Source organism: Tympanuchus pallidicinctus, unplaced genomic scaffold, assembly GCF_026119805.1.
Source record: "Tympanuchus pallidicinctus isolate F22 unplaced genomic scaffold, pur_lepc_1.0 scaffold23, whole genome shotgun sequence".
NCBI lineage: Eukaryota > Metazoa > Chordata > Aves > Galliformes > Phasianidae > Tympanuchus > Tympanuchus pallidicinctus.
In genome coordinates, this window is record NW_026294740.1 from 7285015 (window position 1) to 7311318 (window position 26304).

Consider the following 26304-nt stretch of genomic DNA (forward strand, 5'->3'; position numbering starts at 1 on the left):
GAAAAGACCTCCAAGGTCCCCAAGTCCAACCTCAACCCACCCCCGCCGTGCCGCCTGACTGCGTCCCTCAGTGCCCCATCTCTGTGGTTCTGCTGCACCTCCAGGGATGGGAACGTCCCAACCTCCTGGGCAGCTGTGCTGATGCCTGACCTCTCTCAGAGATTTTCCCCATCTCCAATCTGTCAGGCTGGGCCAAAGGCAGCCGGAGGAGCCAGGAGGGACCAGACGATGTGAGTGGTGGAAGGAGACAAGCTGGCAGCCAGGAGCAGCCCCAGTGCAATTGCAGCTGGGCACAAACCCCCCAGCCTCCATCATCTCCATCCCATCACTGGCTTGAAGGAGAGCTCCAGCACCGAGGCTTTGAGAAACCACAACTGGCTTCTGCGACCCGAGTCCTCATCTTCAACAGCCCTTTCTCCTCCACCAGCCAGGCTCAATTTGTGTCCCAGCTACCTGGGTGAGCTGTAGGTGGTTTAACCGCTGTGCTCAACACAGCTTCAGCCTTTGTGATCCCTACCTGAACTGCAATGCTCCCCACTGGAAGCTCCTGAGCAGGCAGGGCATGGGCAGAAGGCAAGGCTGGGCTCTGCTACTGTTTCCAGCTACCACAAGGTGAGAAGGAATCTTTTCAGACAGCAGAAGTTGGGGTGGGGGGAGGGAGGAAAAAAAAAAAAGGCAGACGATATTAATTTGAAAAATATAAAATTTTAATAAAGGCTACATCTCTTAATTACAATAATTATTGTACCAAGTTGTTTTTGTTTTTGTTTTTTAAATGAAACTCTTTATAATGCATAATTTACAGTATAAGTAGAACAAAATGCCATGGCAAAAGTCATGAGTACAGGACTTGTAATAAAAGGCATAAAATATATTTGTACATAAACCCCTTAAACAAACAAGGGAAAGCTTGAACCCTGAATATAGGGCGACGCATGGCCTAGTAACACCATGCAGGCACAGGTACTGTACTGATTAAATTTAAAAAACACTAGAGATAGTGTATTAATATTTTCACCATACATTTTCTACAATATATACAGACTTACACAAGGTAGCAATGGCAAACAGAATGCACAGATTAACTTAATCAAAACCCAACTGTAGAAATGCAAGGTCTTGGGAAAGGGCTGCTGTGTCCTTGCATACGCAGTCGAAACTTTGCAAAGGGCTGCAGGGAGCTTTGCTGACATCTCTATTGGCTCCAATGGTCACTGTGAAGGTAAGGCCCCAAAAAACCACCACCCCAACCCCTCTACAAATCCACAACCGTCACAGCAAAGACACCCCACCATAGGTCTGTGTCCTTTAAATATAAACAAGTTGTGCTAACAACACTGAAGTAGAATGGCTAAAAGATGAGCTATGTGGAACACAAGCAGGTTTCTAATGTGGTTTCTGTGCTGTGTCCTTCAGGTGTGCTCTGTACAACAAGGGGAACTGGGTGGCTCCTTTACAGCCCTCCTGCACTCGGGTTTTGCTCCAGCTCGCCTCAACACAGCCACTGAACGCCATGCTGAACCCTCAACCCTGACAGCAGCACAGCAAAACCCTCAGAAACCCACGGACAAAACAGCAGGTCAGCATTGCTGTTGTCACGTTGCAGCTAACGGACTGAGCGCTGAAGACCTTTATTTCCAATCAGAGCAGCATATGTTCAAATGCACCGGTCTCAAGATGAATGGTAGGACAGTATTTTTAATGTCGGGTTTTATTATTATTGTTTCTTTAGAAAAGTTTTCTCTTCGCTCAGAGAAATACTGGGCATGACGCTGTTCCTTCCCTCCCCCCCCCCTTCAAAAAATAAAAATTAAAAAAAAAAAAATAATCATGAATGCGCTCCTGGCCGCACTCCTAGGCTTTAGACAGTGGGAACAGCATAAAAAAATAAAATCATCCTTCCTCCCATCACGCCACTTCCCAGCCCCTCTCTTCTCCATTGTTAAAGCAGCATATCCAAAAACTGGACTTAAGGGAAAACAGACTGTTCAATAAATATCAATAAGGATTACTGTTAAGGTAAGCTATACATAGTTTCTCTTAGCCCGTAGATTTCAGATCCCCGGGAAATCATATATTATGTATGGAAGTCTCTCAAACACGGTCTGCATCTCCAATAGCCAACAGTGGTCATGTTTTTAATAAATAGTACGGGCTTTTTTATCATCTCAGTACCCAACTCATGAATAATAAATGCCATTTTTTCCTCTAAGGCTAATTCAGCAAAGTCTTCATAGACTTCACTTTTTTCTTCATTGGTTCAAAACTTTCCTTCAGAACTTTTTTTCTTTTTCCTTGTCATCACTACTGTTGTGTGTCCAAAGGCTTTTTTTTTTTTTTTCCTAGCTTAAATTTTCTCAAGAAACACAGATGCCATCAATCGATCCTTTCTACTTTCCCAAGAATCCTTCCTTCGTACATGGGCAGAATTGTTTCGTCTTCCCAGATCTCTTCAAACACTGCACCGCAGTCAAACTCGTCGCTTGCCTTTTTGAAGTAGTATCTGTGGCGAGGAGAATTAAAACACAGTTAAAAATCAAAAGGTAAAGTAAAGGATGCTTTGGCAGTTCTTTAAACCACTACGTTTCCAATCTCTCTCTCCTAGGATGCTACTTCAGTTCCCAGCGTGGCCAGGAAAAGCTTGGGGCTGGTTCCATATGAAAGCACCGCTGGCACCGCAGGGCCACGCAGTGGGATGGCAATGGGACAGCAATGGGACAGTGCTGGGATGGAAGGAGCAGAGACAACAGCTTCTGCAGCACTGTGAGTAACCCACACGCCTTGGCAGGGGATATCCTCAGCAGTAAAGAAAATTAGAAAGCGCAGCGAATTCTGGTCAAATATCTTATTTGAAAGAATAAATAAATACAATTTCAAAGCAAAGCGTTCTTAAGGTTCCCCTCTCTCCCCACCTTCTTTCTTTCATGTGTTTTCTTGTTTCAAAGCGGAGGCCCAACATTAAAATTAGCAACTGTTATTAAAAGGAGAGGCTTTTTAGGCACACAGACGGATTAAAGGAAAGCCTTCCCAGCTTCCTGCAAAGCAGAAGCTGAAACCCTGTGGTACTTCTACAGCAAAACTGGGAGCTTCCCATTAGAAGCAACAAAATGCCTAATTCACATCTCCATTTTAAATGACTGAAACTACTGTATTTGCTTCCTGACGCTTGGTAGCGGTCACATGCAAAGAGCAACCCCCGGTCTAGCCTGCAAGATGTGACACGGGAAGGTCAAGTAGCAGTGTCCTGCATTCCTTCTCTTTTGCTCTGGGTCATTAGATCATGAAACCAATGCTCCCAGAGACAAAAAGTACCCCCACCCCTCCTGTGTCAAACAGTAAGGACCCCTCTATTATCCTGAATTAGACCGTTCAGCTTCTTGATTAAAGGTTCCTTTTATCCCGTTTCTAGCTTTCTTCCTTCTAAGGCTGCTTAATTGCATATGCAGAAATGAAGGGCTTCCATTCAGAGGGGTAGCATTTAGGGAGCCTGTCCGTCTGCCGCCGCGCACCTCCTCAGCCATGCCTGCTCCCTGGAAAAGGGCTTTGCCATCTCTTCCCCAGAAACGGAAAAACCTCCACCAGATGGATCACCGAAAAAAAAGTCAGTGCCTGAGGGTGGTGGATGGCTGCTGGGTGGGAGAAGGAGTTTGCAAAAAGGGAGAGGAAATCAAGCTCCCTTTTACTACCGAAACTGAAAAGCCAAGGCATCCAAGGCATGCTCGTATAATCTGGGTGTGAAGTAGTGATGGTCATGTTATGCATTTTTAAAAATCACCAGCATCGCTGGCTTTCAAATCTATCTATTTCTAGGACATGCTAGAGTTGTTTTGGTAGGGGGCTACAGGCTGGCTTCTTGGTTCAAGAGACTGAAGCAGCTCCATTTAGTCAAGGTACGTTTAGGGTTTATGTTAGTCAAGTCATTCCAAGCCAAACTGCCACATGTTGTGTCCTTAATGGTTCAGCAAGGAAAACATCTCCACATCCTCCCAGGCTGTGCTTGCTGGCGGCCATGGCACAGCTCCCACCCTGTTAACGCCGCAGGTCAAGGCCACAATTCCCCAGGCCAGCAGGCTTGAAACAAAACCCAAAACAGGGAAAGTTTGAATGAATTACAAAGAACTTTCTCTTTCCTTTCCCCTTCTCCGCCCCTCCGCAGATAACAGCCGCTCTTCCCAATAACTTCCTCCCCAGGCCCAAACGCTGGCTGTGTTTACAACATTTTTATTGGAGAAAACATGCTGTGACCTTTTACATAATTACAACCTTATTTCACAGAGAAAAGGAGAAAAAAAAAAAATATTAAAAAAACAAAAAGAAGAGGAGGCAAAGCAAAATCCTCCCCCACACCATCTTCAAACAAGGCGCTGGGCTCTTATTTGCTCAAAAATGGGCTTTCCATTGAAACATATTTTATGTGGCAAGCTTTGCTTTTTTTTTATTTTTATTTTTTTATTCCTCCCCTCCTTTTTGGACATCTGGTACCAATAGAGCCGAGCAGGCCTGGCGTTACTGCTCTGTTTTGAACCTCTGCCACGTTAAGATTACCCGACACCACCCAGTTTTTGTGTGTGTGTGTGTGTTTGTTTTTTGTTAACGCCATCAGTGTTCAATCGCAGCTCGATGCCTTCGTTTTTGGGGCTGGGAGGAGCAAAGCAGTGAGGGCTGTGGGGCTGCCCCATGGCCAGCGGGCACAGCTCTGAGCGCAGGGAAGAGCAGGGCCTGAAGTACCCGCCTCGCAAACTGATTCAATCAATAAAGAATTTGGAGAGTCGAGCATTTATGCATGTCTTTGTGCATTAAATGAAAGGCAAAGGCTTCAAAGACATGCTTATTAAATGTGCCTTAAAAAGAAATCAATGCCAGATGTGACCAAAGCGGCCTAGTTAGTGCCTCCCCTAACACACACACCACTCCGGGCACTGCGGCCTTCTTCCCTGAAGGTCACCCGCAGTTTCACTCAAAGTCCAGCCAAAAGTCAAAGCTTAGATCAAAATGATTCCCTGGAGGTACACACATTTGTGTAATTAGTTTCACCTTGTGTCTGTGCGAGATAAAATACTGGGCACGAACCCAAGTTCCTTTTATAAATTTCAGTATTGTCTTTACCCAGGTGTAAAGGGGTGAGATCTAAGCAAAACATTGTTTCATCCTTGTCAGTCACTTAAAAACATTTTCTAAAGTAATTACAGTCTGACAAGACACAAATAATTGCACCTGGAGGGGCTTTCAGGCCACAGAGGTTCCAGTATCCTGCTATAGCATTCAGTCATCACACAAAAATTGCTACTAAAGCAAACATTGAAAAAAAAAAAGATTTTTTTGGGGGGGCAGGAGAATAAAGCAGCAGCAAATCACAGCAAGGCTCAGGAAACTGGGCTGCAACTGGGCTGTGGGGTTGCACCTGTGTTTGCAGTGTGAACGGGTGTGTGGTGGGTCAGGAGAGGCTCTGCAAGCTGAAAAATGGCACAGGGGTGAAAGTAACACCAGAAGCTCTCCTGGAGGGTATCCAGGTTGGGTGTATTTGCAGGTTGCTGCCATCTGATGGCAGCTGGGCGGGCTGCAAAGATGGCTTTTTGGGCAGGACTGGCAATATTTCAGCCCCAGCCCCACTGGGTGGCATCCAGAGACAGACCCTGGATTAGCATCCTTCAGCCCGAGAGCTCCCTGGGGTGAGTTCTGATCCGCATAGGTGGAATTTCCAATGCTAGAGACAAGCCAGCCATGGTGCACCAGCTGGAAAGTCCTCTTAACAAAACAAAATGACCATTTGGAAGTTAAATGGGAGGCTGCCAGTTACAGGGCAGGCTGCCTGGCTCTTTGAAGAAGTGCCAAATTCAGTGCAAATGCAATCCTTCAAGCTGGACCTTTCCCCCCTGCTCAGCCTGAAGGAGAAGTGGCAGACAGATGATCCCACTTGCACCCGAATCCACTGGGAGAGTAAAGCAAAAGCAGCCAACAAAGACACGGCCATGGGAACAGGAAGAGCAAGGAAGCAGCAAACTGGCTAAACTGGGCCCTGGCAACCAGACACATGGGGTTTTGCTGGTGCTTGAGGAGGAACCCAGTATCACTGGTGGATTTTTCCCTACTAGGCAAAGTTTTCTTTCCCCCTAACAAAGAGAAAAATCTTCTCAACAGCTGAAGCAAACTGGCCTACACCTCAGCTACGTGCCCAGTCCCATGCAGCCTCTCAACCTCACACCTATCGGATTTATGGCAACACTGTTCAAACAACCACCAGGACTGGTGGGGCACAGATGGCACTATGCCACAGAGCCTGCTGCTCTGCCCCCAAGTTGCACTTGGTTTGAGTGGGAAAAACATCAACAGCCTCCAAAAGGTGGTGGTTGTAAGCATGTCATTGCGGGTAGCTCTGCAAAAAGATCTGCTGATCCTTTTGTCTTATTTCAGTACATGAAAGAACTGCAAAGATTCTTACCTGTAATTTCCCTTTTTGCTCAGCTGTTCTTTAAAGTGCCCAAGTGTCAGGCTCTGGGCCTTTAACATCCTCCTGTAGGGAATTTCTTCTCCGCAAAAAAAATAGGTGACAACCAACTCACTAGACTGAGAGGTGTGAACAACAGGGAGTTTCTTTGGCTCTTTGTGGCTGTGAAACAAAAACAAAACACAACACACAAAAACTCTATTTTTCCATCTGAGAAAGGCAGTTTCACGGCGCTCAGCCGACATGTAGCACTGGTCAGAAATACAGTGGGTGTGACCTGAAAGTCAGATATTCCTGCACTCCAAGTGAATTTGTCATGCTGTGTTTGCACAGCACTTAGCCCTGTGGGATGCTGGGCTCTGACAGCAGCTCCTGGTCGCTTTGATGGTGAAAGTATCAGCATCACAAAGTGCCCAGCCTCAGGGTGCATCTGGGCAGTGGAGGCTCAGCCCCATTTGCTGGATGGGAGAATGAAGGGACAGAGGGGAGGAACTTGCTGGAACACCAGGCAGCAGGACTGATGGCCAGATGAGCGTGCACAGGGCTCACCCCACATCCCAGACCAGAGCACTGAACATATCTGAGTTTCATTGGCAATCAATCTGCCTTCATACAAAGCATCTGACAAGCCTCCTCCTAATGCACAGAACTACCTGCAGCTAACAGAGCCAAATACTGCCAACCAAGGCACCTGAGGAACTCAGGTGAGCTTATTTTCACCCATGAGCAGCAGGGATAAAATTAACTGCATCTTGTCATTTGAAATAAGGAACACTTCTTAAGGAATAATTAAAACAATATTGCACAGCAAAATGGCAAGGCTCTGGTGAATGCCATGCAGCCAAACCTACAACTGCTTCTGAGGCAATGTACACTTGGCATGTCAAAAGGTCACAAAGTGTTAGTCCACAGTAATTTAGTCTTCCTAATTTGTTCTAAGTCTTTGTAGAGTGGCTTCAGAAAAAAAGCTGCTAGCAAAGACAGCTGGTGGACTTAAGGTCAACCAATTAAAAATGAAAGGCTCTAGTCAGGTGGCTCAGTCTGGACTTCAAACATTACTCATTGCTTAAGATGAAGAGGGTAAGAAAGAAAACTTTAATTATTTAGGCCATTTTAGACCTCTCTGTAGCAGATTTCTTGTTAAAAGAACCATCCTGTAATTAGACTAATCCAATCTTTGTCCACTTTACAGGAATGCAAGTTAAAAAGAGCCGGAGACAAGATTTGAAAATGTTTTGTTCTTTCTTCAAGAAGAATGTTTAAAAGACTAAACTTCAGATATAAAAATTTCCTGCTTTTTCAAAGCACAATCCATTTAATGAAAATATAATTATTACTATACATGCATATTTCCCAATCCTCTTATGTGCATGCAGTACTCACTCTTCTGTCGTTAGACTTGCATTGCAAAAAGGGGTGTTTCCCCCCTGTACAGCAGTGGAGTGGTTTCGATCCCTCTGCTGATTTGAGGTTGAGCATCTGGAGTTGGAGGGGGACACACGGGGGAAGAGAAGGAAAAGAAACAAAGATACGTTTTTTCAATTGTTGAAATACGATCCTCCTAATTGGAATCTCCTGTGGATTAAGTAGCATTTTGTATCAACCTGCACGTGTTGTAAACAATCAAAGGAAGAATTAAAAATACTCTGAGCTAATGATCGTTCCGTGCCCAAATGAATGATAACCAGCCCAGCTCTCCACTTGGTGTGTAGCTGGAGTCCATCCCAGAGGAAAAATGGGCAAATTACAGCCATCAAAAGAGTGGAAGTAATACTCTACGATTCAAACTATTTGTACTGGGGTAGGGTGGGGTTGGAATAAGGAGGCTCATCCCTGGGGCTTGGCCAAGCTGTGCCGTCATGCAGCCCTATGGTCCGGCCCCATCCCTGACCTGGACCTCTACCGACAACGGGAGGAAGCTGCCATCCATGCCTGCTACGGCCCTACCAGCCCTCAGCCTCCACCTGTCTGAAGAAGAGCACAGCCCGACACCCAGCAACCAGCCCCGGCTGAGGCTCCTTCCTTGCACAAACCCACGCAGCTCCCACATCCCAGCACCCAGCCAGAACGCCCCATCCCTCCCACCTCCTTTACCGTTGCTTCTGAGGCTTGGAGACTTCGGCGAGCCGGCGGCACGCTTCCTCCAACTGGGCGAGGGTGTTGGGCGGGGTGAGCGGGGGCATGGCGGGGTCCTGGATGAAGGGGTGGGCAGGCTGCGCCCCGCGCGGGTGGCTGCTGGGCCCCCAGGGGTGGTGGCGGCCGGGGCGCTCGCCGGGAGCCCCCTTGGCGAAGTCGGAGCCGTAGGCCTTCTTTGTGCTTTGTGTGCTTGGGGAGGGGAGGAAGTCGGGTTAGAAAAGCTGGAAAATATGACTTTAATAGCAGCTCCTATTCTGCTCGCTCCCTCTCAAAAGTCTGTCATAACATGAAAGGAGGTTTATTGCCAAAAACATGACATTTTTGTGGTTTTTCTGGTTCTGCGGAACAGCTTTTATATTAAACCAGAGGACCAAAGAGTCTCATTTGTTTTTAGCGATTGTAAAAATAGACAGCCCATGTAATATATAAATATTTACCGGGAGCGATATTGCTGTAGACAGCTGCATATTTACCTATGGGGCTTGTGCTTATTTTGTCTCTCGCTCTCCAGCATCCACTGCCAGACGTTCTGCGCCCGGTCCGCCTCACCGCCAGGTAGCTGCACCCCACTGGGGCCAGGCAGCCCTCCGTCCCCGGGCAGCAGAGTGATGCTCTCCACTCCTCGGCCCGGCCTCTTGGTCAGCGTGCCTGTCCTGCTGATGGCAAGAAGGGGACAGAGCCCACCATTAGCCTGCAATTAGTCCCCTGTGCTGCCCAACACCCAGCCTCATACAGCCCCGTTGCAGCGAGCTGGTGGGTTTGGGTGGGTGCAATGCAGAAAGGCTCGAGGCTTACCCAAAGGGCTCCAGTGGAGGGAGAGGTGGGTCAGCGCCCTTCGTGTGGCCCTTGCACTTGGAGAAGCAGTAGTAGTCGCTGCCTGCCGGGCAGCAGCACTGCACCCGCTGCGCTGCCTCCGCTTCGATCTGCTCCTTCGTCTTGGGCACGGCATGATGGTGGATATAGTGGTGGTGGACATGCTTGGTGGTCTGCTTGGTGATAAATCCCTTACCCAGGAGGGCGCAGGCGGCTGGTGAGGCGGTGCTGGGCTGCAGCTTGCCCCCCAGCAGGTGGTCAGGGGAGCGGGCGCGGGGGCTGTGCCGGCCCATGCCAGGCGACTGGCAGCCGGGGGTCTTCAGCACACGGGAGAGGTGCTCATCCAGGATGGCCTGGGGGTCCTCCTCGTAGCTGCCAGATGGCAGGAGCGAGAGCGGGTGCTGCTGGTGCTGGGGGTTCACCATCTCCCGACCGCTTTGCAGGCTGGCAGGGAGCTCCAAGCCTTCCTTCTCCTCATCCTGGAAGAAAAATAAGAGTAAGAAATAGATGCAAAGGGACGGGCAGCTGGTGAGGGTGTGCCCCCACAGCTCACCCGGTACAAGAGCCACATTCCTCCCTGTACTCCTAGCCCTCAGCGTGGGTAGTATGCAGCCCCTCTGCCCCCCCAGCCCTGAGCATGCAGTGAGCTCTGCCCAGCCCCGGCAGGACTAATCCTCCTCCTCCTACCTCCTTGATTTGCTGCAGCCTCTCCTCCAGACTGTCCATGGTTTCTTGCTCCTGCTTCAGCTTCTCCAGCCGGGAAATGAGCTCTGCAGCGAAGGCAGCCGGCTCCACCGGGGTCATCTCCTTGGGAAGGCGGTGGGTCCTCTACAAGGAGCGGGGACAGAAGGCACAAGGCATGTTTAGCAGGCAGTGCAGGGCGCTTAGCCGGAGCGGCATCGCCGGCCCCGCTACGCTTGTTGTGTCTCCATGTTTGGATGAAAAGACGACCGCAACTAGGCATGGTCTGCTCTGGATTTTTATGAGCTAGTGCTGTGGCCTCATGGAGTGACATCCTCCCCACCAGCGTTTGCCTTCGGCAGGAGCAGTTGGTCGCACTCTGAGGAACCCCGCTTGTTCTCTCTGTAGTACAACCAGCCCATCAGTAGCTACTCTGAAGTAGAAAATCTTCAAAGACTGTTGTCAAACATCAAAAAAGAAAAAAAAAAAAAAAAAAGAAAAAAAAAAAGGAAAAAAAAAAAAAAAAACCTCTGAGGTGGGAGGGAGAGACTTTAACTCAAGGAATAAAGTGAGTATAAACAGAAAGGAGTTGGAAATTAAAAAAAATAAGATGGGGGAGAAAAAGGGAAAGAAAAAAAAAAAAAAAAAAGTCAAACGGTTGCAGATCAGAGAAGTGCTGGTAATTTATTTCCTGGCTACACACTGGGCACCTTTGAGGTAGTGTTGTCTCAACAGTGTCCTAGATCTCTTCCCCCCCCTCTCCATCTCTTTGTACAGAAAATGAAGAAAGCTGCTGCAGGCTAGCGGTGCTACACTGCTGAGCTTGGCTGCCTCAAGCAGATCTATCAAGGGAAAAAGGGAACATCTCCAAATCAAGTGCAGAATATAAAAAGGCAAAACGAGAATTTCTGCCAAAAGAAGCAAACATGGCAGACAAACGGGGGGGTGGGGGGTGTGAAGAGTGGAAAGAAAAAAAGAAGGGAGAAAGAAAGCATCCACCTGACTCTGCCCTCCTTCCTGCCACCCCCACGCAGCCCCACTCCACTCCCCCTCACCCCCACTTTCACTCTCTCCCCCCACCCCCCACCCCCTTTTTTTTTTGAAAGCAGAAAGCTGAACTGCCAACTCTTTCACATCCTAACCACCAGATGAGGTGGGGCCTCTCTCCGGCAACCACTTAGCTCCAGAAATGATGTGAGGGTAGAAAAAGGCCACTCTGCTGGAAATTGTCACTCTTACACAAGCTGGCTCTATTCAGTCCCTGATCAAAGCACTGCCTTACAGAGAAAGTCGATTTGCACGCCCTGGGACAAAATAATCTAATTTACAAGCTCAGGCTATAGAACTTTCTTTATGGAAGAAGGGAAAAAAATACCAAAAAGAAAAGCCACATAAACTACCCCCCCCCCCCACACACCCACCAGAAACATCATCTATGATTTCTTGCTGCTTAAGACAGCAGAAAGAGGAATTTTAGCATATTAATCTCAAGACAAGATGAGTTTATACTTGTCTGTGTAAACAGTTTATTCACTGCAGGAATCAGGAGTCTGCAAGTCAACAGAATTAGCAAGTCAGTGAGTTAATTTTCGAGAGCAAGGCTACTCCACAAACTGGATCCCCTCAAAGTACAGCAGCGAGAGTTCTGGAGGCACATATTTGCTGCAAATGTCTCTCTTTTGGGAGAGCCTGCTTCCTGCCAGCTTACAAACAGTGGGCTTTGAAGGTTGAGGGTAATGATGTGCATGAGGTGAAGTCACTCTGTGTGGCACAGAGGTGTCAAGGCTGTGCCTGGCTGCTGCACCTGCAGCCAAGAAAGGCTCTGCTGGACCTAACCTGAGCATCCCTGCTTGAATTAAGCCAGGACGCCAAATTTAGGGTCATCAATGAGCCCTAATTAGCACTTGGCCTTCAAGGAAAGACCAGACATGACTACGTGGGTTTCTGCAAGGATGCTCAGGGCACGTGGCTCCCACTTGGCATCCAGCAGCTTTTCAGGAAAGCTCAGGCACTGCGTAAGGATGGAATCGCTTCTCCCCTGCTCCATCCCCCCACAAGATGTCCTGACTCCAACCCAGACCCTGCAGCTCCCACCTGAACTTACCGGAAAATGAGGTAGCGAAACTTGACCGTTGGCCTTAACGCTGCGATGCATCTCTCTCTGGAGCTGCTTCTTGCTCCCAATTCTGTACGGGGGGATCCCATCTCTGCACATGGAAAAGAGGTCGCTGTCAGCTGGGGCTCCCCATCCAGAGGGAGGCACAGATCAGTCACACGCAGCTCCACACAGCCACCTCGTGCTCTACTCAAACCAGTTCTCCATCACCTCCAAAATAACCCAAGCATGCTGCAGGCCCACGTTCTCAGACATCTCGAGCACTCTAGATGTCACCTGGAGCCAGGATAAGCCTCCAACATCTGGCGGCTTGGGAGGGGCCCGTCACCATCCACATGGATGAGCAGTAATTAAGTAAAAGCTAAAAAGCAAGCTGAAGGCAACTCTATGTGAGAAGACGCCTAGAAGATCCCATTAGCTTTACTCATGGGACATCTTATAGAATGGCCCTTCCATTGACAGCTTTCTGCTTTTGCCCTTTGGCTTCGTTGCATTTTTCACCACTTATTTAAGCTCTCTGAGATCACAACTTTCTTCCTGCTCAGAAACATCCTATAGGACACTGGCACTTATGGAGTCAAGAAGGAAGGAGCTGATGATGAATGGCCATCAAAAAACTGCTCCCCATCCCTAGGGCCCTGCTTGAGCTCTGACACAGTCCTCCTGCCCTGAGGGTAGGCACAGCAAGGGACAAGCAAATGTGGGCCTCCAACTTCAGGCACAACACTGTTCCTGTTAGCCATGCCAGCCCCTTGCCAAGAACCCAAGAGAAGAGATCCAGTAATAACGGCACACTGCTGGCTCAAGACTATGCGGGCTGTTCTCACCTGGCCATGCAAAAAAAATTACCCCACTGGGATTAAAGAGCCTTCCATAGAGAGCGGAGACAACAGGAAGAGCGTGCCTGGAAGTCCTGAATGTCTGATTCCACCCCTTCTCTCAGTCTTGCTGAGAAACTTTGATCTCTGGTCCAGTCCCTTTCATCCATCTGCCCCCACACCTTACTCATCTGCTGAGCAGAGAAAATAGCTCCAAAAAGCCAAGGTGGCACAGTGTCACCCATGTCACCTCCTGCTCACAGTTTGAAGCGCGCTGCTTCAGGCCTCTGGGAAGACCAGAGCCAAGCTTTCAGTCACTATTAATAATAAGTGACTGTTTTAATGAGCGAAACTAAGCTGCAAAACCCAGAGTGAAAGAGCAGAGCAATCCCATCCCCATAAACTTGGAAATATACTGAAAATGACAGAGAGCATGCTGGGACTGTAACAGTCCCCAGTGCCTCAAGGTGATCATCAGCCAAGATGCTGATGCTTCCAGATGCAGCCCATGGACGTGTATGACATACAGGAGCTCACTGTCCCCACTGCACGACACAGGGCTGCAGAGTGCTTTGCAGGGAAGCAGTGAACCATGGCCACTGGTGGCCCCCAAATGTCCTGAAGGACACCTGAAGTACCTGCATGGGGCTGGAGGAATGACAGAGAGCAAATCCTGAGTGAAGGACAAATCATCTGCACTTTCAGGGAGACATATGCTCACTGCAGCTTCACTGAGATTAGGGTCTTTTAGGAAAAAGCATCACTTTAGGAAGTAAGGAGTGAAACAGACATTCTAAAGGTAAGTAAAAATGCCATCATGCACACAAGCCATGCATCCATATATAGAGGCCAAATTCTGTTAACAATCAATGCAAGAAGAGGTGTCTTCTACCAGCAGCAGTCCAAGAGGCCAGATGGGGAGGAGCAGGGAGGGGGCACAAGGGCTGCACTCAGCATGGGGCACGCAAGGACATGAGCAGAGGGTGTGGGTAGCTCCCACCTCGCTCCAGCCTGCAAGAGAGATGCTGTCCCCAGACTAACACTGCGGCCATCAGCCATCCCTGCAGGGTGTCCCCATGCTTTGGGACCATCCCTGCCCAGCAGGATGCCCCGGGACAAGCAACAGAACAGGAGCAACTGACTTATGCTGTCCTTGCAGCCAAGCCAGGCGATGTGGCTTGAAAAGGAAAAGCAATGTCTTGCAGAAGCTGACCCAAGAGCACAGCTCCTCTCTTGATTTAAGATTTGCCCTTGTTCAGGTTACTATGAAGGCCACTCCTTCCTCCTAAACCTCCTCTGGCTGCAAAGCCCACATCAACCCTCCTGCTCCCTGCTTTTACAGCCCTGTCTTGTCAGAAGAGCTTTACAACTTGTAACAAAGTGCAGAATTAAAGAAAAAAAACACGTATTTCACTGTGATGACAAGGCAGCAGTACTGCTCAGGAAAGCCAGCCTGCAGAATGAGGGGGGGGACTTTCATAGCCAGTGTGACTGGGAGGAGAATGGACAGTACTGGGTGAGAAGGGAGGAGGAGCTGAACGAAGCATGGTCACCCCCTGCAGCAGGGACAGATGGACAGAGTGGAGCCAGGCTCACTACAGCAGGAGATACTGTGGGGCACAAACCCCTGATGCTGAAATAGACCCCAACCACGATGAGGAGAAAGCCTTTAAAATGAAAATGTGCTTGGTCAGAGGTTCCAGCACAGAGCATAGGCTTAGGGTCAACCCAAGTGAAAAAGTGCTCCCCTCGATGCAACCTCTCCCTGCACCCCAGCAGCAAACTTTTGCGCTCACTTTCTTGGCCATTAAAAGCTGTAGGCTGAAGAACTGCAAGGTTTAGGCACTAATAGTAGAGTTTAATTATAAACACCTCAGCTAACCAGGCTGGGGCTAGGCCAATCTGTTTCTGGGGGAAACACTAGCTTGAAGTCTTCTACCCAGTCAGCTGCCATTTAAGCTGAGCCAATTATCTTAGCCTTTTGACTCAGATGTGCCTGACCTAACCTGAATGTAGTTTTACTGCTGCTTTGAAATATCAGACTCATGCGCATATGCATTCACTCCCATCTTCATTTGGCAACGGCTCTGAAACAAGCCTCTGATCTTGCCAACATCAAAAGCCTGGTTTGTAAGATAAGGTAATATTTGAAGTTTGCTCAGCAGCATTCCCCTGTGTCCAAAGTAAATCCATAAATAAGATATAAGCAAATAAAAAAAAAAAAAAATCCCCTTTCCTCTCCCCCACCAATCAAGAAATGGAAATAGAAATTTGCATGATGCTTTGTGGCCATTACAAAACACACACAGACTGCTCCAGCACAGAGCACCAAGGCCGCCTGTGTGCTGCTGGGAGCCCTCTCTCCTAAGTCCAGCGCAGTTCAGGTTGAGATTCATTTGGACAAACCTGACTTCTGCATCAACGTCTGACAGACTTTTCCAGAACAAGTTTTTCCTCTCCACTTGATACCAATACGAGCCGAAAGAACTCATTTGCATTCTCACTGATGACACAGAACAAAACCAGGGCCCCCGTCGAGGCGCAGCAGAGCTCCCAGCACAGCACAGCACCGCGGGGCTCCGTCGGTGCCGGCTCACCCCAAAGCTCCTGCTGCCAACCTCCAAACTCTCCATAAAGAAACTTGCCTTCAGCCTCAACTTCAGCCGTGCCTCCTCAAGCACCAACTCACGGCTCCCACCTCCACCATGCAACCACCCTGGCGTGGCCGTGCCATCCCCGGATGGAGCAGCACCGCAGCGGATGCGCGCTCCAAGCCCCCAGCCGCCCCCCAACCTGGAGCTGCGGGCAGTTTAATCAGCCAAGCTTCCCCAAACTCTCACAGCCTGCACGGGCCATTGTTATGGCAGGAAAAAACAGGCAGGCTCCTTTCATGCGCTGCTTTATGGGGAGCTCCTATTCACTTGTTCAAGGAAATTTCAAAGCGGGCTGCTACCCTCTTATCCCCGCTAAGCTCCCCTGGACTAACAATGGGCTGAAAGCGATTCAGTTAAGCCTTTCATCCACCATGCACTTTATTTCTCACTCAGTGCTCTCATCTGTATAAGGCCTACAATTGGCATTGCTGTGAAGAGAGGGTATAATCCTAGCCCTGTGAATCCCAAGTGACCCTACACTGGTCCAGAAATGACTAACCCAATGAATGCTCTGTTGACACATGATCACATACAACCAGAGCCAGTAAGAAGAAATAAAGAAGTCACCCTATGATTCAGCTCTTTTATTTAATGCCAATATTGTTCAATAAGGGAATCTGGTGGGACAACAAACTATTTTTTTCCGTAATATCAGTTCAAAACACACTTGTGTATTAAGAAAAAAAAAAGCCAAATAAAAAGCTTTTGTTTACGCATCAAGGATTTTTGGTAAATCCTGTTTTCCATTGTGCATCATCATGCAGCACTGTCAACTGAAAAAACAGCATGCAAATCTCTCCGAGTACACAGGAATCACTGCCACATCCAATAGGCACAGGGGAAGGTTCAGCTCTGGGGATGCAGACCTGGAACACAGCACTGTTATCTGACAGGCTGTTTCTGGAGGATCTGTACGTAAGTGAGGATGGAACACAAACAGAAACATCTGCCTCCTAACCAGTAGAAGAAAGTGGTCCTTCAGAGCACTATGTGAGTCCTGCTGACTCCCCTACCTCCAGACACAAAAACACCGTTTCTCTTCTGCTGGGGAAGGAAAACTGTGGGAGAACACTCAAACTCTGCACACTGCTCAGTAGTGAGGAGGAAAAAACAGATCCTGCCACAAAACCATCTCCTCCCTGTGCTCCTAACACATTCAGACCTGATCCAGGCAGTCCCGTTCAAAAGGTTCTTTGAAGGCTGCCCCAGCCACACCAGCTGAGCAGCTATTTGCCCCTTCAGGTCACTGGCCCTATTAATGTACATTCTGACATTACCGATGAACCTTAATTACAGAAAGTGCTTCCTACAGGAAGTAATCTCCTCCTCTTTGATGACTGATAACTAGTTAAGGAAGCCTGGCCTTAAGACAAAAGGCACAGGGAGATTGCTCCTTGGGTTAGTCAGGCAGTACTATTAGCATAGGGGAAAACACGTTTGCTCAGCTGCAAAGTGCCAACAGAGGGGTTCATCACCTCCTTCCATCCGACACCTACGGCAACGGCACACAGAACGAGGCCACCAGGCCTGGCTGCCCTCTGGGTTTGGCTGGGCCCACAGCTACCTGCAGAGCATCAGTACAGCCAATTGGAGATGGTGCACCCCAAAAAGGACCCAGCCAGCACGGGGTACTTACACACTGCTGTCTGTCATCGACATGGAGTCATCTGTCAGGGCATCACTGGATATTTCACTGTCGTTGGCGCTGGTTGCTGGGGCGAAGACATAGCCAGAACTCACGTGGTAGGGGTTAACGGGATCATTCCTCTTGAAGGACCTAGAGATAAGCAAACAAGAACCCAGTTATCAGCCAGGCTTGGGCTGGAGCACAGCACGTGAGCTTAACTCCAGCAGTCTCCTTGTGGGAACCCAGTTCATCCCTTGAGAAGCACCAACCACCCACTGCTCACACCAGCTCCCTGCCAGCAACAAGGCCACGAGCAGGGCATGCTGTCTAAACCATGCTGCCCAACAGCCCAACATTAAAGATGTGGCTATTGGCAAAGGACACACAGCTCAGCAAACCCCAGGAGGTGCCCCAGGGCACTTTAGAACCTTGGTCCTCAGAGCCTGGTGCCGTACTGCTGAAGCCAGCAGGAGCTTGCCACCAGCAAGCACTGGATCAAGAAGTTCATAGCTTGAGTCCTACTGAGGACCAGCTCGTAAGTGCTTAAACCTACTCCGAAGAGAAGAGACAAGGCACCTCTGAGAGAAGTTATGGTATCTGTGTATCTGAACCAAGAGAACTGCCTGGCATTGCTAAGCAGCACCTCCACACATCACGGCTGCAACCTGCTGTCCCATGCCCCCCAGAGAGAGGTGCCACCTTCCTGGCACCACAAAGGCTCATTTTCAGGGTGAACCTCCTCACTGAACAGCATGGGATTTCTTGTGCTTAGGGCTGGGTGAGGCAGGAGGAAGGCACGAGGGCAGGAGCAGCTGCAGGTGGCAGCTGGAAGGGAACAGCTTCATCTGAAGAAGCAAAACCTGAGCCCAGCCTGGATGGCTGAGCCGTCCCCACCACCCATCCGCAGGCAATGCTGGGAGCTGCGATGGGGTCACTGAGCAGGGAACCTCCAACTCAGCTGGGATCAATCCCCTATCTTGGCAGGCGATAAGGGGATTATGCAGGGAGGTTTGAAAGCTGTGTGTTAAGGTGCACATTTTGTTCCCCTGAGAGGGAAGATGGGGTTGTTAAGCTTCTGCGTTTGTATATCAAAGCAAAGGGCCTTGTCATCTGATAAGGACTGCTGATTTTAATAATTAGGGCCACTTACCCAGGACTTGGGGGCCTAAGGAATGTGCCAGCAGGCTCGGCAGGTTTTTAATGGGCTTTCAAGGTCCCCACCCCCACGGCAGGGCTGGGGGGGAGCGGTGGGATGCAACAGAGCGACCCTAATAGGGGGCAGCAGCTGCCCCACTGCTGTGCACCCCTCCCTTGCAGCATGGGGAAACGGGAGCTTTTTACAGAGCTTGGATTAAAAACAAAGCAAGAAAAAAGAAGGGAGAAAAAAAAAAGTTATTAAAAAAAAAAAAAAAAAAAGGAAAAGAAAGAAAGAGAGGGAAAAAAAAAAAAAAAGAAGGGGAGAAGCTGGGCCTCTCTGGTATGAGGTGCAGGGCTGGGGCTGCTGCAGGTACTCAGCCCAGCCAGGGCCACATTCCTTTCCAAGGGAGGCCAAGGCACTGCTGATGGGGAGATCAAGATGTTAGAAAACATATAGCTGCAAAAAAATGAGATAGTGAGGAATGCCACAGGAAAGAAGTTAAATCTTCAAAGATAAATTAATTCCACATGTGGGTGAAAGCTAAGTTATCCCACTATTACTACAAAGGAGTTTGCTAAACGCATGCAGCCTTCTGCTGTGATTCAGAGGGATGTGAAGTCCCTGTGACACTGCGTGGGTCCTTGGTGGGCTTCCAGGGGATTGTGCAAGGGATGCAGCTCTTTCCTAACTCTGATTTGAAACCATCACGGGTCTTAAGAGCACACACGAGGACCACAGGGCTCAGTGGGGTGGGATGCTCCAGGGTCCTGGATCGGGATGCACTGGGGTCCAGGCGCACAGCCCTCCCCAGCTGCCCCAGGAGGGCCACATTCCTGTGCTCTCCCAGCAGATTGCTAGAGAGGCTGTGCTGGGGGTGGAGGCAGCAGCTGCTTATGAACACAGAGCAGGGTGAGGAGGTGTGTCCAAACGGTGTTCGGAAAGATATAATTAGAGAAAGTGAAGCCAGAACTCACTCCTCTTCCCCAGTCTGCAGCACCGCTTCCCCCACCGAAGCCTCACTGATGAAAAACCCCCAAAGTTCACCTATCTTTAAAGCAAGCCCCCACTCCACAAACTTCAAGCGCAACAGCCCCTGCTCATTTTCCACATTCCTTTTTTGTTTATTAATTGTTTTATTTTCACGTGACCACCTGGCTGCAGGAATTGCCCCCAGCTGCACCGCGCTGCCTGCAGGGGCTGGAACTGCTGTGGAAGCAGTGGGCTCCAATGCAGCCCCAGCTCCACGTGCAGCTCTCCAGCTGTCAGGCAGCAGTTGCTTTGGAGCTTTAAGGAGAACACTTGATGTTTCTCAGACTATTCTTATCTGGATGCAACGACACACAGCATGCAACTCTCTCTGCCCTGTTAGGCCATGGGTGTATCAGAGCTCAGGGCCGTTATGATTCCAGGGGCTCCTGGTTGCATCCCCTACTACCAGAGGGCCATTGCAAGCGTGTTTTTTTTATTGCCAAACTGTGCTTTTTCAAAATAAGAGCACTCCAGCACTTCAAACCACAGAGAGAAAAGAAAATCTACCAGGAGCATTTTGAGGCAGAACTGAACCTCATTAAGTACCTTCTTGGGACAAACATCATAGGGCACTCATAAGCTTAAAGGCAAAAAGAAAAAATGTACAAACATGGGGGGGGGGGGAAACATATTTTAAGAAAACTATGTTAATCACAGCTTCCATACTCTAATTGTAGAACACTGCTTCGAGCATAACTTTACAATGGCATCATTTACTTTGATAATTGAAGCCAAACTCAGTTCCAATAACTTTGCACACAACAGCTCCACCGGCGCGGCGTTCAAAGGGCAGGAAGCCTCGGAGCCAGCACTGCTGATGAATGCAGGGCTAATGGGAGGCAGATGAGCCCACCGTGCTCCCAACACCACTTCAGTGGCACTGACAAAGCAGGAGAGGAGAGTGGCTCTGTGCACACAGACTGATGTGTGATAAACTTAGAAGGGCGCATAAATAATGGCTGGGATTCCTAGACAATGGGGCCAGGTCCAGCACGCTCAGCAGTGCTGATGCTGGGGATGAAGGCTCAGCCACAAGCTTCCTGCAGAGTGCCACGGCTTTGGCCACAACTCCGTGCCTTGGGGATTTCCAGGTGCCTCCTGGCCCCAAATCTTGGATCAGGTGCACTCAGCCCCGTGCTGCTCTGCTCTTACAGTCCCACTGAGACCCAAGTGGGAAGAGCCTGCACAGCGCTTCCAAATCGTAGCACGCTGGGTCCAGGGCAGGAATTCTTTGATTCCATTGCACGTATGAGGAGGGAGGTGTGGTTTGGCCACTCACCAGGAAAGACTTTGTGGGAGCTTCAGCTCCAATCCTGAGCGCCTTCCTAAATGCTGAGTGATGAGAGATAACCCATCCACATGCTCTTAAAACACACACACAAAAGTGGCTCTGCAAATGGGCAGCTCAGGGAGGGACCGAGAAGCATCGCAGCTTGACCTCTCTCTCTTTGCATTGAGATCTCTTGGCCCCATGGAGAGCAAAAGCTCCTGGAAATTTAACAGGAGGTGATCAAAGCACAGCACACCACCTAACGTCCTAGGAGGGCAGATCTGACATGTGAGGAGCAAGCTGCATTCATCCTGGGACCAACAAAAAGAAGGAAAAAAAGAAAAAGCCCACAAGTGCTAATCAGAGAAGCAGCCACAGCTGTGCAAGAGCTCTTGTGGACCTGGAGCATGTGGGCTTCAGCAGGGCCTGCAGCTCTGGTAGGACACCACACTGAGCCCCCCCAGCCCCAAACACCAACAAAGCCTGCAAGATGAAAGCACCCAACATCCTCTCCTGGAAAGCAGGCAGAGGGCAGCAGGTCACAGCAGGCTCTGGAGAACAGCAGACTGTCAGACGGCAACACTGAGGCATGAGATGAAGAGCCCCAAACCCCAAGTCCCGCACACAGCTGCCAGCCAGAGCTCCCATCCTAAGCAGCCTCCCAGCACAACCACAGCGGGATGAGACGCGTTTTCCCCCCCCCGATCCTGCACCGCTCCGCTGGCCATCACCTCTTCTCTGCCTCCAGCAGGGGCAGAGATACCAAACCAAACCGCATCACCCCGCAGCACGCAGGAGGCTGAGCCCCACGGGCTGCCTGGCACCGCACAGCCCCACAGCGGGCAGCTCGGCGCAGGGCAGGAGGAGCGTTCCGGCACTGCCTCCCCCGCTGCGCTGCCGTGCCCTTTGATGTCCATGAATCACAGACAGCACTCCAAATTCCCCTAACCGAGATGTCAGGCACTTACCAGAGCTAAACCCAAACTCCCCATCCCGCAGACAGGAGCGCACATCTGCCAGCAGAGCCCTCTCCTCTCAACCCTGATTCAGCGAGCCACGCTTATGGCAAGGGTGGGGAGAGGAAAGAATACATTTTCAGGGGATTATACAACTCATCATTCGCTCATCTGAGCCTCCTTCCCATCCCCCTTCGCTCGCAGAGGGCTGTCCCTCTCCTCACCATCACCAACACACCAGAGGGGTCGGCGGGCAGAGTGCCCCCAGCCAAAGGCTCTACCATCCCCAGCACAGGCCACATCCCCTCCAGTGCCATCAGACAGCCATAGCCTTGGCCCAGCTTGGACCACGCAGCAGGACAGCACCCAGGTGTGCTATTCCCCTACACCTGGGCTTCCCCTATGACCTTAACTACTTCGTTTTAAGTATCCTTCTGTATACATTGGCCCAAAGCCACCTCAAATGGCTCTGACACGATGCCAACCACAACGCAACGAGAGAGGCTCCGTATCACACAGCCAAAACAAAAAGATGATTTTCTGCGAGTTGCACAGTTGGGTGTAATGAGCTCGTACGTTTCCTGCTCCACGACCACACAATTGCTTCCCACGTAACCAGCAGAGTTAAGCCCTGGCTGATGGGGAAGTCGGGGAGCTGGCAGGTTACATTATTCATGTGCCTCTATGATCCTCTCCACCACTGCGCTTAATAGGTTTGAAAGTCGAACCAATAATTAACGCGTGTCCGGAGGACATAGTTGCTATGAAGTTTTTGATCTATACGAACCGAAAGAGCCAATGGGGCCGAAGAGCACAGCCTCTTCTTTTCCCTCCGCAGAGGGAGCAAAAAAAAAAAAAAAAAACCAACAAAAAAACCCAAAACCCAACGCCCCCAAATCCCCCTGAGCCCCACCACCTCCCCCACACGCAGCCCCAGATCCCAGCGCAGCCCGTTTCCCAGCTCCCCTTACCTGTACCCATTCTCCAATGTCTCGGTTGCTCTGACGCTCGCCGTAACCCTCAGCGTTTTGCTGGACAGCCCAACCACTGAAGGCAGCATTTTGCTTTTGAAGTCGGCGCAGCTCCATTCCTCCTCCTCGTTCAAGGTCGGCAGATAGCCACAGACAACTTTTAAGCTCCCCAGCCCATTGCTGCTCATGTAAGCGGGGTTCTCTCCTCCGCTCCGTACGTATTCGAGGTATATATCAGAAGTTAAAAACATCTGGTACGCATTTTCCTCCATCACAGTCTGGATCTCAGTCTGTGCCTGATCAAACATGATGGAATCTATCTGCTGCTTCTTGATGCTATCCCTTATGTAGGTCTTGGTAGCAGGCTCGAGCTGCTTGGAGACGATGCTGTTGTTCTCGATGTACCTTTTGTAGATAGCTTTGGCTACTCTTGAAGTTTTGGTATCCTTAAGGTCCATCTGCCTGAAGCCATTGCAGGCAAACCAGAAGTCTAAGGTATCCACGCATTTTTCCCTTTCCAAGAAGGTCCGAAAGAGATAGGCACCATCTTGATCTCCCAACAAGGAGTGCAGGGATTTGGTCCAACGGGCCAGCGGGGAATCGGGGGACGCGCTGCCCTCCGGCTCCCCCAGCCCGTTCTCATTCCTCCGCGGGGCAGCGGGCACCGGCATGGCCGTGAAGCTTTGGCTTTTGGCGAGAAAGGAGCTGTGGGGCTGCGGGCATGGCGGTGCCTCTCCCTCCTCCCCCGGCACCGGGGGTCGGGGCGCGTCCTCCCTGAAGCTGCTGCCGGGGTCCGGGAGGTGGGCGAGGAGCACGGCGCTGCTCATGGCTCCGGAGCGGGGCTGCGGGAGGCTCCGGGAGCTGCGTGCCGCTCGCTCGAGTCAGCGGGGGATCCTGGGAGGCTCCTCTCTGGGAAGGGGAAAAAAAAAAAAAAGGAAAAAAAAAAAAAAAAAAAAAGGGGGAGGAGGGGGGGTGGGAGGGGTAGGAGGGGGTTGGGGGCGAGTGGAGGGGGGGGGAGAGAGAGAAAAAAGGAGTATTGATCTAATCAAAACCAGATCCTCCCGACATCAAAGGCAAAAAGTAAACAGGCTTTTCAACTCTTCGCGTTCACAAAAAAAAAAAAAAAGAAAAAAAAAAAAAGAGAAAGGGAAGGAGGGCAGCGCGGCGCTCCCCGCAGCCCGACCCGAGCGCAGCGCTCCGCTCAACTCCCCACTCACTTTAAGCACCCCCCCCCCCCCCCCCCCCCCCCAAAAAACACTCCGCTCCCCTCACGGCTCGGGCAGCCTCCCACCCCACCCCTGCAGCCCCCTAGGGCCGCATCCGCGGAGGGGGCATCGCTCGCTCTGTTTTGGGGCAATCTCGAAGCGGAGGGGGGGGGGGGGGAGGGGCGAGAAGATGGGGCTTTGCGGTAGTTTGCGTGGAGTCCGAAAGCGGAGCAGCGGCACATCCCCCCAAATATATAAAAATTGGATATTTAAGGCAAAAAAAAAAAAAAAAAAAAGGGGGGTGGGTGGGTGGGGGAGGGGGCAAGGAGCAATGGGGAACAGCGGCCGTACCTGGGAGCAGCGGGGCATCCCGGGCCGGGCAGCCCGGCCGGAGACATCGGACCGACTGCGGGAAGAGGGGAATAAAAAGCAAAGAACCGGAGAGGGGGGGGGGGAAACACGGGGGGGAGCAGCCCCGGGCGGCGCCGACCCCCTTGGGCCGCGTTGGAACGGGAGTGCGAAATAGCAGCGCTAATAAATAAAAACCTGCTGCAGAAATGGCGACGGCTTGGGAGGAGAGCGAGGAGCCCGAGCGGGCACGGAGGGAGGGGACGGGGCGGGGGGGAAAAGTCCGGAGCGACTTCGGGCCGCGCGCAGCCCCGGCCGCGCCCGCACACCGCCAAACAGCAAGGATTAAAATCATCATCATCATCATCATCATCATCATCATCACCACCCATCTGCGTGCCCAGCGATAAAATTAAACCCCGCGGGGAGCGCAGCCGCTGCCCCCCATCCCCTGCTGCCACTCACCGCGGTGCCTGGAGCTGCTGCGCGCCCGCGGCCCCGCCGCTCTCCGCCGGCAGCGCGCAGGGCTGCCCCGCGCCTTCCTCCTCCTCCTCCTCCTCCTCCTCCTCCACCTCCTCCTCTTCTCCCCGGCGGTGTAACCGCATCGGAGAGCATCGAGGGGGAAAGGTGGGAGGGGGGGAAGCTGCGAGGGAAGGAGCCCACTGCGATCCGCACCTCCCTCCTCGCCCTCCCCTGGATATTTATTTTATTTATTTTAAATACAAAAGCGTTGGCCCCGCCCCGCCGCCTCCCTCCATCCCTCCCTCCCTCCCTCGCCGGATCCCCCCGCCTCTGCCGCCCCCCCCGCACCCCCCCCCCCCCCCCCCAGCTCCGGGCTCTCCCCGCCAGCGCTGGGCGCATCAAAGCGGGGCCGGCGGAACGGTCCTGAAAGGGCGGTACTCAAACACAGGGGAAAGGGAGAAGAAAAAAAAAAAAAAAAAAAAAAAGAAAAAAAAAAAAGAAAAAAAGAATATAAATAAGGAGGAAAAGAGGAGGGAAGCGCTCCCCGCATCGCTCGGTGCATCCCCCCCCCCCCCCCACCTCGCGCGCCCCCTGTGAGAGGCGAGCCTCCCGCGCGCAGGCTTTGCACCGTTCGGGTGGAAAAATGAAATAATTCTATTTTGGGGAGAGGATTTTGGTTCCTCCTCCCGGTATCCCGGAGCGGGTACGGAGTTGCCAGGACCTTATCAAAGCGCAGAGCCGCAGCCACCGCCCCCGGGCGGGAGCACGGCGCGCCGCCGCCGCCTTAAAGGGACCGGAGCCCTCCGTGCCCCCCCCCAAAATCCTCCCACCGCAGGTTTCTGCCCGGTGCTGCGGGTTTGTGGGGGAGCTCGGAGGGCAGCGGAACTCGGTGGAAAGTTTTCTTCTCCGGGAGAAAATGGGGCGGGTCCAGCCCAGTTGTTTATTTTTTAATTATTTATTATTTTTTAATTATTAATATTTTTTTTTCCTTAATAAACGATCCAAAGGCGTGGGTTTTTTTTTTGCTTTGCATCCTGATTAAACAATATCTGATTGCGACATCGGCAAAACCATGCGGTTGTGTTCTCAACTTCACCCCCCTCACTGCCCCCCCCCCCCCCCCCTCAACCCCGGCCCCATCTGTTAAATATTAAACAGGCACGGAATTGAGTTGTTTTTAACTTCATGAGAAAGGTTTTAATTAGGGACCGGCCCCCAAACCTGTCCTGTGCCTCCTGCCCTTCTCCAGGCTGGACATGGGGTCCTCCTGGCAGGAGCCCGGCCCTGCAGCCCCGTTTCTGCCCTGCAGCCCCATTTCCCTGCTGTTCGAACACAGGTTTGGTGTGCACGGCTCACAAGCAGGTAGCCAAGCTGTGAGGAGGGTAATGCCATGGCCTTTAATGTTGAGCACTGATTGGTTTTTCTGATTATCATCACTAATTCTGAGATTGCAGTCCTCTGAGAGGCACTGCTTCTCTCTCCCATACTGACGAACAAATATTTTGGGGTAAAGCCCCACTCTTGCAGCACTTCTGCATTGCAGCACAGCCCCGTGTGCCAGCCCCTGCTGCATGCACCCTACACCCAGGTGTCAGTCAGGCTCAGTCAGGCTCAGCACCCCATCATCCCTCTTTT

The 26304-nt window shown here is 51.0% G+C and overlaps 1 protein-coding gene across 3 annotated transcripts; it reads right to left on the reverse strand.

Moving 5' to 3' along the window:
• Positions 1–685: 685 nt before the first annotated feature.
• Positions 686–24876, reverse strand: AXIN2 (axin 2). Of its 3 annotated transcripts, none has more exons than XM_052688030.1 (11): positions 24673–24876; positions 22655–23563; positions 17300–17440; positions 12180–12282; positions 10082–10222; positions 9377–9873; positions 9055–9234; positions 8540–8770; positions 7829–7924; positions 6440–6607; positions 686–2503 (listed from the first exon to the last, which is right to left on the reverse strand). In XM_052688030.1, the coding sequence occupies exons 2-11, from the start codon at positions 23479–23481 to the stop codon at positions 2377–2379; spliced, it is 2511 nt and encodes an 836-aa protein (XP_052543990.1). In that variant the 5' UTR covers positions 23482–23563; positions 24673–24876; the 3' UTR covers positions 686–2376. The 3 variants fall into 3 exon arrangements, with proteins under 3 accessions (XP_052543990.1, XP_052543988.1, XP_052543989.1); XM_052688028.1 differs by having other exon boundaries at positions 9055–9237; XM_052688029.1 differs by lacking the exon at positions 24673–24876 and adding an exon at positions 24211–24232 and having other exon boundaries at positions 9055–9237.
• Between the last annotated feature and the right edge of the window lie 1428 nt (positions 24877–26304).